General features: G+C 37.9%; 1 protein-coding gene across 19 annotated transcripts in view; it reads right to left on the reverse strand.

The window, feature by feature from the left end:
• Nucleotides 1-17,057, reverse strand: part of lrrc7 (leucine rich repeat containing 7) — a 142,244-nt gene that overhangs the window by 39,607 nt on the left and 85,580 nt on the right. For 16 of the 19 annotated variants that reach the window (XM_077583622.1, XM_077583620.1, XM_077583621.1 and 13 more), the window contains 12 exons: nucleotides 15,206-15,323; nucleotides 12,704-12,782; nucleotides 12,371-12,460; nucleotides 11,625-11,681; nucleotides 8,859-8,922; nucleotides 7,992-8,066; nucleotides 7,765-7,909; nucleotides 7,530-7,602; nucleotides 7,329-7,346; nucleotides 1,128-1,257; nucleotides 903-1,018; nucleotides 571-640 (listed from right to left, as the gene is read on the reverse strand). In XM_077583622.1, coding sequence (XP_077439748.1) covers nucleotides 571-640; nucleotides 903-1,018; nucleotides 1,128-1,257; nucleotides 7,329-7,346; nucleotides 7,530-7,602; nucleotides 7,765-7,909; nucleotides 7,992-8,066; nucleotides 8,859-8,922; nucleotides 11,625-11,681; nucleotides 12,371-12,460; nucleotides 12,704-12,782; nucleotides 15,206-15,323 — 1,035 coding nt within the window. The remainder of the gene's footprint in view (nucleotides 1-570; nucleotides 641-902; nucleotides 1,019-1,127; nucleotides 1,258-7,328; nucleotides 7,347-7,529; nucleotides 7,603-7,764; nucleotides 7,910-7,991; nucleotides 8,067-8,858; nucleotides 8,923-11,624; nucleotides 11,682-12,370; nucleotides 12,461-12,703; nucleotides 12,783-15,205; nucleotides 15,324-17,057) is intronic. The other 3 variants (XM_077583619.1, XM_077583635.1, XM_077583618.1) reach the window with 1 other exon arrangement.

A 17,057-nucleotide genomic window follows, 5' to 3' on the forward strand; every position in this document is an offset into this window, starting at 1 on the left:
CACCACTGAGTTACAGTATATGCATTTCCTTTCCATGGGCATAATGCTTTTATGCATTATATTCAAACATACAGACTCAAAATGTGCACATTAACTGATACAGTATTTGGGAAATGTTTGTGTACTGTTGTGTTTTTATAGCATTCTACAGTATTGCAAACATAATGTCAAAGACACACTCTGCTGATGTTTTTTTTAATGGAATTTCTCAATTGAAAGTCATCAATTAAGGGGAATGGTAACTCTATTAATGTTATTTTTTTCAGTTTGATTTTCAGCAAAGTTAAGACATCAACAAAATGACACTTTTATGACTTTCTGGTTAATGCTTTGCATAGGTTAATATAAAAGGAATGCAGTTGAAGTCTGAGTGGAATAATGACTGCATGTATTTTCATGATGTTTGTAATAGCTTCACAGAAGTGTGTTGATACTTTGATAAAGCAATCAAATTGACCCAATAGTTAAGAGCAGGTAAGAAACCTCGCTTATGTACTGTCACCTGATTAATGGCATTGCATTAATCTACAGGTAGAGGAACATGTTTTGTTGGAGAGAGGTGAGATCTACCTGATTGTCAGAAAGCCAGAGAGCTGCCAGGTCCTTCAGCTTAGTAAAGGTGAATGGTAGATTCTTTAACCTAACAATGAGAGACAAGGGAGGGGAGCCAGAATGAGAAAAAGATGTTTCCTCTGCCCACGTACTGTACAGCCCGCAGAGCATGTAGCCATAGCAACACACTCACCAGTTGCCATGGCAACTGTAGGCAGCAAGAGCAACTACAAAATCATTGATGAACAGTTTATTTTACATTGTGTGTGTGTGTGTGTGTGAGTGTGTGTGTGTGTGTGTGTGTGTGTGTGTGTGTGTGTGTGTGTGTGTGCGTGTGCGTGTGTGTGTACCTATTATCACTAAGGTTTAGGACTCGTAGTTTGGTCATCTGTCCTATCTCATCAGGGAGGAATTCAAGTTTGTTGGACCGCAGTGACATCACAGTCACATTCTTACAGTTACCGATCTGTACACATGCCCAAAAATGGTGGGGTCACGTCAGGTAACAAACTGCAAACATGCATTTCCCAAACAGGTCAGGAAGAAAAGTGTAAATTGTGCAATTGGATTATCACCTCTCGGGGAAGTTCGATGAGGAAGTTCTCATCAGCAGCAAAAGTCCTAAGACTGTGCAGGTAGCCGATGGTTGGAGGCAGTGATTCCAACTCATTACAGCTACAGTCCAGTTCTTCCAACAGACAAAGACTGAATGGAAGACATATTGAGAAACAGGGAGACACAGAGAAAATGGCAAAAAATAACAATGATAATAAAAAAAGGATCAAAAGATTCATTATATTCTACTGTCTCTTCTTATAATGAGATTACATATAGCATATGGATGGTGATGTTTATTTCCAGAGTCATTGTGTGGTACAATTACCATGAGCAAAATACCAAGTTCAAAATGTGGTGTAAAAAAAAAACACCCTTTACTGGAACCAACACCATTCTTAAACATATTGTTATATGAAGACAATGGAGAGTTTATTTGCAAATACAGGGAAAAGCCATTCTTATGTTATATAAGTGGTCAATTAATAAACTGCATATTGAGTACAAATAAAAAATAATATCTCTAAAGTTTCATTCTTTATGCATATACAGTAAATTTGTTGAAAAGGAGCTCTTCATTTGCCTTCAGAGCAACAGCAAGGATCATAAAGAAAAGTAAAAGAGCAGCATATCATAAATAAATCATCACTCTAATTGACTCATTACAATCATTTCAATGTATTTATTATAAAATTGATGCATTTTGAAATGCAAATGCGGTAATGACGAGACTGGACATCTGACCAATCAGTGGGAACGCTACAACCCTCACTTGCAGAGCACTACTTGACATGTCACCCAAACGATACCACATAGCAGGAGCAAGCAAGAAGGAGGGGAAAAGCAAAACTCATGCTTCACTTGAAGGTGGGGATGTTGTTGGAATAAGACTTTGTGGCTCAAACCTGCTATACATTAGGGAGGCGTTCGTAAATATGCTCCGAGCATGTACTGCTTTGCTCTGACAGTCCTTTTGTTTATTCAGAGTGCCCCAAAAAGATGAAGATCCAACAAGGAACACGGTGCAAGGCACACTTGCATGTTCACTTTAGATTTGTTTGTAAATGAGATTGTTATTATTATTATTATTATTATTGCATATTACTGTTAACTGACTACTGTTACAGTTTTTCTCGATTGTTAACACAAAATTTCTGGTATCTGAGACGAGATGAGACAACCACAACATGTAACTCATGTACCAAATCCCTTAACCAGTTCTCCTAAACCATAAACACAATTCCTTCTTTAGACTCAGTTCGACGTTCTTAAACACACCTTTTTCAAAACACTACACACAATTCTCTGTATTAAGCATAACTTTTCATGAAGAAAAACACTTGTTTTCACAAAGAACACACTGCCAGTCAAAATTCTGAATTTACTTGCCTTGCTATATTCACTGAGTCATCACATGGTTTAACACCTGACCACACTTTTACAATTAGCAATCAGAGCTTCAGCATAAAAGGGCAACAGGTGAGTTATCTGGGTTGGAGAAATGGAGGATTACATTGGAAACAGAGGCAGAGCCAGAGGCATGAGAGTGCGAGTAAGAGGATGACGAGGATGACACGGACGAGGATGACACGGACGAGGATGACACGGACGAGGATGACACGGACGAGGATGACACGGACGAGGACGACACGGACGAGGACGACACGGACGAGGACGACACGGACGAGGACAAGGCAGGCCACAAACTTCCTATCGAATAATTTTTTTCTGCCTGGAGATGGAAGGTATATGGCCGAAATCCACAAACGAATGTGTGACTCCTCCAACTCCCCTCCTCTATTTTTGTTGCCACGTATTTGTGTTCTGAGTATGAAAACATTATTTTAAAATATTCAACACTAAGAGTGACACCGAATGAAAAAGGCCTAAGTCCATTATTATGAATGAAGAAATGTGTTTTCCATTCATCATAGAGTTTGGGGTCAAGTGTGTTACAATGTGCACATTAGTGTTTAGCTGTTTCATGTAAGTGTCTATTCTTATGCTGGTTTGTGTGTGTCATTTGACAACAAAATAGCCTTTTGAGAATAAATTACATTATTTTGAATGTAAAGTATCCTTTTGCAGGAGAAATGAAGGGTTTTGCTCATCGTGTGTGTTTTCTGGATTTGTGTGTAGAGTTTTGAGAATATGGACCATGCTTTCATAAAACTTGTGTAAACAATCAAGGAAAAACTGTAATAAAGGTCGGCAAATGGCATGTTGTGGTATGTTCATTTTGCATCTATGATACATTTTGGGATGAGAAGAATTGCGGTGGAGGGGCCTCCAAATAAAATTTAGCTTAGGGCTCCAATTTAGTCAAGGGTGGCTCTGTGTGTGTCAAAGTGAAGCTAAACGTGTTCACAATAATATCCTTGGGCCTTAACAAGGCCCTTTGACCGCCTTGCCTTTGACCATCACTGGCCTGGCTCACAGCAGACTAATGCTAATGAGCCAACAATTTTACATTCATGTACTGTTATTATTAACATTGCATGAGTCTGCCATTGTTTTTCCCACCAGCCTGGACCATCTGGGCCACCATACGGTCGGAGGAGAGGAGAGATGAGGGGAGTTTCTTATCCTTTATTTAGATATCTTACTAGCACAGAGATCCTTAAAGCAGTGCCAGGTGTCACATTGAAGCAAGAAGGCCCTGCAATGTTTTCCCTTACTGCGGCATGGTTCTATAGGTGCTACAACAGCTCATTAAGAAGAGTTGTGTTTAGTCCCTAATGCATATCTCCTCAAGCGGAGAGCATAAACAAAATGAGCATACAGTACATGATGTTCTTTTTGAAAGAACAAACAATATAAAATGAGTCAGGGTAAGCAAAATGGACGTTTATGTTGAAAATAAAGCTGACAAACTTCACTATTTATCACATACATGCATGCACATGCAGTATCAAAGTAATTTTGAGGCACAAGTATATAGCTGCTTGATCTAGCTGTTTTCCAATTTAGAAGTCATTCATTATGTGTTGAAACTACGTTTATTTATGCTATAGGTGAGCCTTTGTAAAGTGACTGTTTATAAACGTTAACATGTAGTACTCACAGTTTGGTCAAGCCACAGTACAGTGGATCTACTAAAGTTAATGGCCCTGAATTAGTACAATTTAGATTTGAACCGAAATGTTTCAGAAGCAAAGCTCCTCTGAAGTTGCATGTAACGTCAGAATTTAAACCATCATTATGCAAGGCATAAGATCAGGCAAGACTTATGCCTACCTTGCAAAACTTCATTTTAGCAACTCTCAGAGTACTAATTTGTTTTGTTTGTGTTTTGGCTTTTGTTGGTGTGTTTTCAACACTTATGCCAAAAGAGAGAATTGCATGCATGACGTCACATGACATTAGTAGCGTTAACAAGTTACAGAGAAGTTTAGAGAACATCAATGGATTAACTCTGTGCATGTTTTTCATTAGATTTCCCTGGCTTTTTCCCCAACACATATCCAAAAGATGTTTGTTTCCGGCGCGAGTGTAGCGCAAAGCATAGTTTAACTGTGCGTATGGGTGGAGTTTCCTTTCTCTTTGTAGTTTTGTAGACAGTTGGGGATGTACACCGTTGTGGGCGTGAACACAGCTGATTAGCATTGTGGCCGATGGAAGCGGCTCTTCTCATTCCCTTTAAATTTAGCACGTGACAAGCATATTCTACACGGTAGAAACAGAAACTGACTCGCTGGAGTCAATACATGGGATCGAAGTACGCAATGCAGTTAAACGGGGCTCCACGGGCGGATGATGACGTGGTTGCTTGAAGACTGCCTTCCAACTAAATCGTATCTTTGTGTGCCCCCCACCAACAACAACAATAGCTGTGCCAAGACCAAGGGGGCATGGTTAAAAAACAAAACAAAAAAAGATGATATTAATAAAAAAAAAATAATGTGTTCAATGAATTGGGGCATGTACAAGAAAACACCCTCAGCCCATAGGAACGCCAAGCATGGCGCAGTGTGGTCCGAAAAATTCCCAAAAACTCTTAACGAGGCTTGCACTGCATGGCACGGAAATCAAGATGCAGCATTTTTTAAGCACACATGCACTGTTTACAAATATAGAGCTCCAGAAGTTACTTGAGTAGATAGGTTAACCTTTTGATTTGAACACTTATGCAACATTTAGCGTCAGTAGGGATTGAACCGACAAGTCTACTTTTTTATCTTCTTCCTTTTTTTACTACTCCACGTCGACTGTTAAAGCTTGAAGTCGACTAATAGCTAATCATGATTTTGGTCTCTCGTCTTCCAGTTGGACATTTTAAAGAGGACTCAATTTCGACTTGTCCCTCTGCTGCCGTCGCTATAAAACTATAACACTCTGTAGTAAACAAATGTCTGGTCAGCAAGGCAACACAGTCTTCATATATCTGCATGGGTTAGACGGGATGGAAATAAGCTGCTTGTGGATGAGAATAGCGGTTAGGCTGCTAGCTTCGGCTATTACAGTTGTCGCTAGTCTTATCAAAAAGTTGGACAGTGGTAAGAAGACGGCTAATGTTGCACGTCATAATGCCGCCCATTTCTGCAGTCTCACTTGAACTCCTAACGAATAACTCCTCCATCCACATCTTCTTGAAGAACTACAGTACAGGCCAAAAATTTGGACACACGCACATCTCATTCAATTTGTTTGCTTTATTTTCATGGCTATTTACATTATATATTCTAACTGATGGCATCAAAACTAAGAATAAACACATGTGGAGTTTATGCACTTAACAAAAAAAGGTGAAATAACTGAAAATACGTTTTAGATTCTAGTTTCTTCAAAATGGTCACCCTTTGCTCTGATTAATACTGTTGGAAAACCATTTCAGGTGGCTACTCTTGAAGCTCATCTAGGGAATGCCAAGAGTTTTCAACAAAATCATCAGAGTAAAGAGTGGCTATTTTGAAGAAACAAGAATATAAAACATGCTTTCAATTATTTCACCTTTTTTTTAAAAAAAAATACATATCTCCACGTGTTCATCTATAGTTTTGATGCTTTTAGTAAGAATCTACAATGTCATGAAAATAAAGAAAATGCATTGCATGAGAAGGTGTGTCCAAACTGTTGGCCTGTATTCTATATTCAGTTAAATAACTTGTATAGTTACTCTACAGTCCAAACCCTGCCTGTGGTACAAAAAAGGTTGGGGACAGCTATACTGTGTTGAAAAAATATCAATGATAGCATCGATGAATCAACTTTGACTTCATTTTCATCATAGTTCACTGCAAGTCTTTAGTCGTTCAACCTCTAGCTGACGAACCCACCAGATGATTTACAGATTTAATAGCATCCCGGGCAACACCTTTGTTTAACCTTAGAGGTTACATGGTATTTATTTTTGGCTTAAGTAAGTGCATATCTTGATAATAAAATAGTAGGTTGGTACTACTGCAAGGGTAAAGGTCATACACATTCCATGCATTGTACAACAAAAATGTCATTATTTTGAATGTAATATTATAGAAAAATAATTAAAATCTTGTTTTGTATTATTCATGACGTGAGATAGGAGGTGAAAATATGTTTTTAAAGACAATGTTACATTCATTAAAGGTAAAACATTTAAAGGAAGTCATTACTGAAGGAGGGCTAAGTGATAGGTACTTAAGGTATCATCAGAGGGGAAATAGTGATCTACTTATTGGAGTTAAATCCAGGGACTCGTTCAGAAAGACACTTTGTTTTCAGAGCATTCAGATACAAAGCACTGCAAAAAGTGAAAAATGAAAATATGTTAACGTAATTAATCCATTACAATTTATCTCTGTCACACAGCGGCTAAATCATTATGTTACAATGAAAAGTTATTTAACTGCAAAAAGAAATGCAATATCAGTGCTGCAACAAAATGTTCAATTCTATTTGTTGTCCGCAATGGGGTCCAATGTGTTGTGTTCTGATCCATCACATGCAAAGAAACTTTATTCTATGTCCGATTGGATTGAATTTAAAATATCTCCTCGTTTGTGTATTGGTATGAATTTTGTTTTTTTGAAATGGTTTTGCATGCATCTTTGAGCTTCAGGTCATTATCTTCAGTAGCCGTCTAAGCCAGATTTAAAGTTCAAGAAGGAAATGATGAGGAAACATTTGTGTACTAAGAATAAAATAAAGTTTAGTTTGCATTTTTTTTGTGACACAACTGAACAGTTCACTGTTGTTTCTGAACACACCCCTGGAGCAACAAACTAGGTGCTAAAGTTACTCACCCTTGCTTGGGCTTCGCACTTATGCCATGGCAACGCAGCAAGCAACACACAGAATCCCCCCAAATCATCAGCCAGCACAATAACAGAGTAGTAAACAACCCTCCACAGAATAACACCTAGTGATGAACTAGCAGAAAAATACTCTGATCCACATGGCTCTACTTGACCTTTATGACTTGCATGCTAATGAGGCTTTCTTACCTCCCGATGGATCCCGGCAGTGAGGTCAGCTGGTTGTCATCCACTTTCAGTGTTGTCAGCTTCTTTAACATTCCTGTCGGACAGGAAATTGCATATCTGTAGTTAAATGCAAAGTAACCTTATTTACAGGTTAATATCACAACTTTTGACGCTGTATTACACTCAAAACTACTGATTCCGTTTGTATGAAACTGGTGCCTAGCTATATATAAATTGTGTGCTTGTGAGGACCCACCTATAGACTCAGGGAGGTGCTGAAGCATGTTGGAGGAAAGCAAAAGATCCTCTAAGGCCTCACAACCTGAAACATCCGTGTCCAAATTCTCAATACGATTCTTTGCTAAGTCTAAGTAGCGCAGCTGGCGAAGTTTTCCTAGTGACTGCAGAGTCAGAGAGATAAGGAAGACACATCATAGATAAACTACATCTATAAAAATACAATAGACCATATAGTGTCCTTACCCCTGGTATGGACTGTAGAGAGTTATTATCCATCCACAGCTCCTTTAGGTTGTGTATCTGCTCCAACACTTCCGGCTAATATGCAAAAAGACCGCATGTTAACAAAATAGAAATGAACAACACATTTATGATCAGAAACTTCCAGAGACAGTTTTCATTACTGCAACAATTTGCATTCACTGGACACTTCATTAGGTACACAATCTAAATCTATAAAAACTATCTGAAAACTCAATTTACAAAGATTATATTACTTCGATTTAAATGACACAATCATAAAGAAGAGAATACACTTGCTATCATCAAGACAATTGTGGCTGTTGAACGTGGTGAACATAAATTAGCATTCGAGACTCTTGCCGGCAAACCATGCGGTGAACTTCCTGTCTGACCCTGATGTCACATCCTGTCAACTCCCATCCAGTTTGCTCTTCCTCAGCCCCCTCATGGTTTTCATGAGGGGTACCATTTCATGGTACAGCTGAACTCATGCCTCATAAGTCATAACAAAAAATAAATAAAATAAATAATAATAATATATATATAAACATCTCAGAATAAAATTATTCATAAATATAATTAGTCACTATTTGCTAAAGTTTTTTTTGTGTTTTCTGAAGAACAATAAAAAAAAATGACACGGGCCATTATTTTAGAAAGGTGATTATGCTGAAATGGCTTTTGAAATGAGAATGTTACAGAGGCTGCCCCTCGAATGGGACTTGTCAAATGTGTTTGTGATTCTCTTTCCCATCCCGTTTTTTTTCTCAAATTACAGACAATTTAACTGGCCAAAGAGCATTACGTTTTTGACAAGTATATTTTAGATGAACATAACCCACTAAATAGAACAGCAAACATTCTCACCACTTCAGAGAATTCATTGCTACCCAGGTCCAACCTCTCCAACTGTGTCAGTCGATGAATAGACCTGTAAGGAGGGGGAGTCAGTCACCTACTATCACAACAAAGCTTGAATCTTTGAGTTGAAGTAAATTCTGTGTTTCCATGGTTACATTCAAGTAGTCCTCCTTCATTTAAATTTAAATGGTTATTATTAAATATGTTATCCCAACACTTAACCTGGTCATCAATATGACAAATTAATGGCATTATAGAGAGATGTTTTAGTAAAATAAGTATGGTAATCTGACAATAGATGAATGCGAGTAGAATTTCTGATTGATTCTAAACTGATTAACAGAGTCATGTCAAAACGGTCTGTAATCAAATGAAATATTTAAAATTTATTGGAGATTATACAGTATGTCAACAGAGGCAGCTGAGATGTACTGTACATGCACTCCATGATTATTTCCCATGTGACTTTATGTTTAACAAACTGGTCGCAGTCTAGCGCCATCACTCTAAAAATCATTACAGTTTCTGTATAAACAAACACTGAAAATACTCAACGAAAAAAATCTGTACTTTTTCATCATTGCCCTATATTTAATAAATGTAACTTGCTGGTTTGGGAAAACATGTTTGAATATGTAGATGCTTGTCTAATGTATAAGATGATACGTCTACCCTGCTTAGGGCGTTTATCAACTTAAGAACAACTGCACATCGGTTTACTGGCAGTGCAATAAAATTATCCCACTCAGACAAAAGTGTTTTTAGTCAATCTGTGTTCTCTGTTCTACAAATGGAAGCAGGTGGATACACAGGTACATTGTATACGTTTGAGCCATGGAAGAGCATTTGACTGTTGACTGTCACTATGCTGACATAAATAGATGAACAAAGATAAATTTGCAACTCATTTAGACCAAATTAATTTACATTGGATAATTACAAACTAAATAGGAATGTAATAACAGATTGGTACACAAGATTCAGTACAAGTATTTGCAGTAACAGGGATTGTTATCACATGTGGCTATTGTGAAAACATGGCCACAATGAAAAATTCTGCAAATTGTTATACATTAGGCTTTTAAACATGTTATTTTATAAATGGCTTCACCAATATTCAAAAACACCTGTCAGGCATGCAAGTAACTTTATTCCACAGCAAACTCAGGCTGCACGATATTGGAAAAAAATGCGATATAGTTGTTGAATATTACGATATTGATATTATTGCAATATTTAACATGAACCTAAAGAAATAACATTTTTATTATCTAATGAAAGAATAAAAAAAATGTTTATGTGGCAAAATAAGCAAGCTCAATATATTCTTTGTTAATTAATTGTAATTACCTTAGATAATGTTCAACTATTGGATGGTGATGCACATATAAGTTTGCATCTGGTAAAATTCTGATAAAACTATACAATCCCATATGAAACGTATTGCATGTCTTTGCGACATGCATATTGTATGGACCAATATCGCAATATCAATATTTTTTCGATATATTGCCCAGCCCTAGTCTGGAGCAATAAATAACTAATCTAAAGCAAAGCGACATTACAGGCACAATCACACATTGAGGGCCCAATTTTGTTCCCAGCCCAACACTCTCGGCCAATCATAGTGGCCTTGAGTAATTTGCGTTGAACTCAGGGCGGTCCGCAGCGTGCCGTGTTTGACTCAAATTGACTCGCTGGGTTGGGAGGGATGAGATTAGCGAGCACATGCAAGATCCTCCTCTTGCATGATGTAGTCAGCCAGGCATGTGACGTGAAGAGACAGTTTGCACACCTCGATCATACGTCCATATGTGACCCCCCTCCCCACTCCGCCAACCCCAAGCTGTGACGTTTGCAGTCTATTAAAACAATGTTAAAATTATTATGATAATACTTTCAATTAATTGATATCTACAACGATTAAGAGGGATTGTCCCATGCTATTGCTGTATTTATGAATGAAATATGATGACATCTACCACACACGTCCTAATCTGTCTCCCAGTGCCTCCATCAAATCCACCCAAATAATATTAGATCACCAAACTAGAACTCTTTTTCAGGTAGTCTAGAATTTAGTCTACTTTTTGTGACCAAATTGTCGGTACACTGATCGGTGCGGCAGCTCGGCACACTGGAACGCACAGGGAGGCATATTGTCTGCCCAATTCACACAAACACGAGACCAAGGGTGTCATATTAGCTCAGGGATCACATGAAGCAAAATATATTACCAAGGGGGCTGGACCAGCATCAGTTATACACAGATTTTTGCTATTTGCCAACCCGTCCTAAATAGCGGGGCTTGTCTGTAAATATATTGTTCAAAAAATAACACACATATATATATATATATATATATATACTGGTATGTCGTTCCCAGAATGCATTGGGTGGCACAGTTGATGAATTTATAGGACGTTAATCAATGGAATATGTGTTTGTGTTAGCAGTAGCTGAATGTGTGTCATATCCAGCACGTTTATGTTTGATTTATGTTGGTCTATGTTTTAATTTTAAAAAAATTTCAGCAAACCGTAACTTTAAGTTGTGTGTAAAATAATGACATCCAAGTCAAAGTTGCATTGCTCATTTGAGAATTACTTGTGTAATTACCAATTTATTTGTGGGCCTGATCCGGCTTGTGGGCCGTATGTTTGACACCCATGCACTAGACTAACACTTGCCCCAGCATGGAAATTGAGACGTGCCCGTTTTTTCACCGAGTTCAGGTGCGCAAGTCCAGGAAAATAGTGCCGGGAGTCTTACTTTGGCATGGTTTTCAGGTGGTTCTCTCTCAGCTCAAGGATCCGAAGTTTGGAGAGTCTACCAAAAACAAACATGAAAAGCCAAATCTTTATTTCCTTCATTCTTTGACAAGCAGAACAAACAGTCCTCATTTAATTCAGCCTAAAAAATATATAAGGCAAAACATTCATGCCTAGGACTAATACAGTGTACATAATATTGCAACATACCCACTTAAAAGAAGGATCCACTTTTTCAAATTGAAACGGCATCCAAAATTATGCACATTAGAAATTAAAAATCCCATTATACATTTTTATTTACTCAAACTCATTTTGAATTGGATCACACCGGAGTAAATCAAAGGGAACATACAAATAATATGGAAAACAACCATTCACACTCACATTATACCTCTGGCCAATTAAGAATATCCAGTTAGCATAAAGTATTACCATGTGGGAAGAAAGCAGAGTATCCAGAGTAAACCTACACAGCAAAGGCAAACTTGCAAACTCCACAAAAAAAGGATTGAGCCAAGATACGAAGTGCAGAACATTGACTTGAGAGGTGAGCCAAGAACTACAAATACACATGCCCAAAATTCATACATGACTAGAATAAACAAAGTATGTTAACTTCCAAAGTGTCTACTGTAAGTCTCGGTCATTTCAAGCCGATGCATCATTCCAAAAACACTGAAAAAAATACCTTCCAATAAGGCCGCCACTCAAGACCCACCACGCTGAAACCATGCATGGAATTACCTGCCAAAGTTAGCTGGCAAGTACTCCAGGAAGGCATCGTTTAAGAAGAGTTGAGTCAAATTCAGGAGCTGCGTAAAACCATCTGGGAGCCTGGAAGGCAAGAAGTAAGTGTGAGCACTGCATATACAGTAGAAGTAGAGAAAAGGAGACTATGGCTGTAGTTTTTAATCAATATTTCAATTAATACAAATTATTTAATAGATTTAACACTATTTCGCATTTTTCAGTGCAAAGTTGTAATGTTGCACATTGTTGTTTACTGCTTTCAAACAAATAGGCTAAATGTGACAAAATAGTAAATTATTTGTTCCAAGATGTCTGATGATGTCTTACTTGGTGATGGGGTTAACACTGGCCTCAACCACTGACAAGCCTTTACAGCATTTAATATTATCTGGAAACTCTTGGATACCTGTTGGAAAAGGTAAGAGGGAGGAAAAGCAGACAGAAAGAGAACTGTGTGGTTATGCATGATTCAGATAGTTCCATGTTTTGTTGTGTAGGAGAGTAAGATAAGGAGCTTTTATCCACTCTAAATGAGATTGTTTGAAAGTTGTAAAATTACTGTGATTATGAGGTTTAATTGCGCAGTTTTTAATTACTGTGGATCTATGAGAAAAATCTAAATGCTGATGTTATTTCCCCAGCCTTTCCTTTCCAATTCCTCTGTCTTCTTAATGAGATTGTTATGGCACTAGAGATGACCAAGATCTATAAAGCTCAAGAAAAAAATAATTGTCTTTTTTGCACTTGGGCTGCGCCAGCAGTGTAAAATTCGATTTTTTTTAAGTCATTGTGGTAAAATAAAAATGATAAAATAAATAACATTTTATAAAAATAAAAGCCACAATTTCCTCTAAGCAGGTTCAGTATGATAAACAATTTTGTGTTAAATTCCAAAGTGCTCTTATATTTGTTAACCACACTGGCCATTTTACCCATACCCTTTCATTGGATCATTGATTGGAATTTAAAACACTTTTGTGGACAGTAGAGGATTGCCAACTTGGAACATAAGAATAAAACGCGATGGGAAAAAAAAAACTTTTCAAAAAACATTAGAAGGAGTATTCAAAGAGGTCTGTGTTTCTTCTTTGCAAATTGTGTTGGTGTTCTTTGTCAAGTTTACCCGTTATTAACATAACTGTCACAAGTGATTTAATGTACGCACACCGATTGTAAAAACACAAGCCAGATCAAGCTTTACTGCTCCGTAGTAAACTAAACTTTATTGTATCTCTAAGCACTAATAAAACCATTATTATATAATCCTGTTTTCAAATAAGCATTGTGCTTGATGGACTGTATTTTCACCTTACAGGGACTTTAATACAAGCCAGTGTGCCTTCACTGTAATAGACCGTTTTCACACTTCCGCATTTTTTGGCCATAAACGCGTACTCGCTGTGGATCGCGACTTCCGGTGTGGTGTGTGGCGACTTTAAAAATGGCGCAGGCTAAAAATAAGTATCGTACCGGGATGCTCTTTGTGTATTTTAAACTTTATTAAAGCAGCCTTACCATTAATTTAATTAATTTGCCTCCAACACGGAACTAAAACAGAAGTGGATTCAAGTGATTTGGCGGGAGGAAGGACCACATTTTATTATAAGGAATGGGCAGCACACACTTATGCAACAGGCACTTCCCCTCCGAGGGATTCGTGTTGGGGCTAAAGTGTCATACGCCTGAAACCCAAAGGTTGTTCCACGCCATTTTCCTTTGTACAACTTTATACCGCCTCCTACGAGGGAATCTGTGTTTCATCGATGCCACAAGCAAATGAGCCCTCACCAAAAACTTGGTCATCGAGTACATTTGATACTGGGATTATGACACACATACAGTACACAACCACACATCACACATTACCATAATCATCATCATCATTCTCCGCCATTCAAAACAGACAAAACTGAATTTGAATTAAGCCAACAGAGTTTGCAGTTACCTCTGTACCTTGCGAGGCACTGTTAAAAATGTAGTAATAATAATGATATATATATATATATATACGTAGCTTAATGTCAGAAAGCTGCAACCAATCGTTATCAAAATTCACATGCACATCTCTCTTCCACATCAATCTGTGAAGATTTTTTGGATTTTATAGACATATACTGTCTTTCTCTATAGGTGTGCACTCAGTTTGTCATGTCCCTTAACCCCTTCAGACCCATAGATGATTGCCAGTAAAACCTATAAAAAGGCATAATTTGGATGATGTCAACACTTCTGGTTCCTGATTGGATCCGAGCTAACCAATTACAATCGCAAGCTGATTTGCATGACGTTCATGTTAAAAATGTCACATATAAGCTTGGTAAGTTTACAACACGTTACAGCCAGACTATCCTGGAGTCCACTATAGCAAATTAAAACATGAGATACCCCCACCCCAGCAGAACAAATGTGGGTCTGAAGGGGTGAGGAAAACGCTCAATGTCCATAAAATCCTATTGAGCCGATCATATTGATATTTTCAAAAATGTATGTGGGCATAAGAAGAAATGTGCATGTGAATTTTGATGGTTAAACTTTTTATAGTGAGCGTGGGGAGGAAGGCTGAATGCCAATATAATCCAAAATACTGTGGTGATTGCTTCTTCATCTTCTTTTTTTTTCATGATGGAATTTTCTTGTACAATGCTAGTTTCCACATCGGCAAATGTAATTTGGGGCAAATGCTTGGTACAATATATTCTACGATCAATCTTGCTTCTAGCGCTAAAGGACTGGAAGTTGAAATGTTTCCGTTTTATTGTGAAAAAAGGTCTATTAAGAAGTTACTGCAAATCATCCATTCCAGTGTTTGTTTGTTTATTTAGTTATTACCATTTTTACTGATGTCAAGCTCTTTGAGGTTAACCAGGCTGGCAATTGTGGTTGGAAGATTGGAGAGGTCGTTATCAGGCATGCTCAGCTTCTTTAAGGCCTGGCAGCTGAAGAGTTGCTATAGAAACAGGGAGAATAACAAGCATTATGACATTTGGTAAAATTCCCAAGATTAACTAATATAATAATAATTAACTGGAGGAGGACAAGCAAGTGGATACCCGGACTGCAAGCTGGGGCCATGTAATGTCACTACTGTATACATGCATTCAGCCCGCTCCAGCTTCTGATTGGGGGTACGCATCCACAGAGCGATGGGCAATTCTGAGCAATACACTGTTTGTTGTCACCGTGTAAAGAAAGCATTTGCATTGTGAAAATATCAGAAATGCTCTGATGTTAAAAATTTTCCACGGTGTGGAATTAATGAATTCGCCCATGTAGATCGCATAATTAGTTCAATGGATGAAATATTTTCCTGTTCACATAGCTGAATTTGTTGTGTGATTGTGCAATCAAAATTACAATGTTTTTATCTGTATGCAGGGTCAGAGCTGTATGTAAATGTATGCAAGTCCTCATGAACAAGTGCAAATTGATAAATCAGATACTTTGTGTGGGAATGTTTGTATGCACACTTTACTCACGCTTACACACGCTTGATAAATGAGGCCCCGGTCATCCAAAATGACTTTTGTTTAAGGATTATGAAGGCCTCCATGCTCTTAGGAACCTTAAGTGCAACACAAATTCTTATGTAACCTAGCAAAAACGGAACAGCTTTTGGGGATCCCCCCAAAAATTTTCCCCTCCATGGCGCCCTTTCTGCTCGCAGGTGCACCTAGCATCCGCCTAATCCACCTAATGACAGGAGCGCCACTGGGCGGACCCGTTGCGAGACTCCTGTTTAGAGATGTCAGCCACTCTGCACGCAGCTTAAAAGCAGTTGTCAATCTGTTGTGGGTACAAATGAGCACATGGAGAAAAATGGCTGAAAGAATAATCTTGCAAAAAATATTATTATGAAATCTTGCAAAAATAAAAATCCACAAAATATGCTTACAGTTTTACATTTATTGCATAAACACTAAAAACAAAATAATTCCATAATTATCAACACCTGACACTGAAGGAGCAAAACATTGGACCAGATTTTCAGCCTCACACTTTTTTCAGAACAACACACACAATGATTTGCGAAACACTGAATACACTTTTATACATTAGACACAGAGGTATGTCATTATGTCACTTCCTTGCAATTCCAAAGCGCTGACTGACAAATCACTACACACATGAGCCAGTTAATTAAACTCACGCACATCAGCTGTTTCAACACATGATTGCTTTATTGAAGATAAACCAATCAGGTGTGAACACTACAAAAATGCAGCAACCAAAAAGGAATAAATGAGAGGAAGAAAAGTGAGGGTGAGAGGCGGAATCCGTTGAGGATGAGGTTGAGGAAGAACTGAAATTTGTCAAATAAAATTTGTGCATCGCTATTTGATGTCATCAACCATGAATTGATGCTGAGGGAGGCCTTCCAACAAAACAAAACAAAAAAATCCAACGAGAATATTTCCTCCGATGTTGATGAAATTTGCTTGTCAGATCTAACTAGGCCAGGGGTAGGGCAACCTGCGCGTTTTAGATGTCTCCCTCCTCCAACAAAGGTGATTCAAATGATCAACTCTTCAGCAAGCTCTGGAGAACCTGATAAGCATTCTCACCTATGTTGGAGGAGGGAGACATATTTTCTTTTTTTTGTCTTCTTCTCTTTTCCTGAGAGAGCTCAGTATTGTTCATTCGGTAATTTTACCGATTCAACATGTCATCATTATTGCTCTCT

This window comes from Vanacampus margaritifer, chromosome 13 (assembly GCF_051991255.1).
Source record: "Vanacampus margaritifer isolate UIUO_Vmar chromosome 13, RoL_Vmar_1.0, whole genome shotgun sequence".
In the NCBI taxonomy this organism is placed as follows: Eukaryota; Metazoa; Chordata; class Actinopteri; order Syngnathiformes; family Syngnathidae; genus Vanacampus; species Vanacampus margaritifer.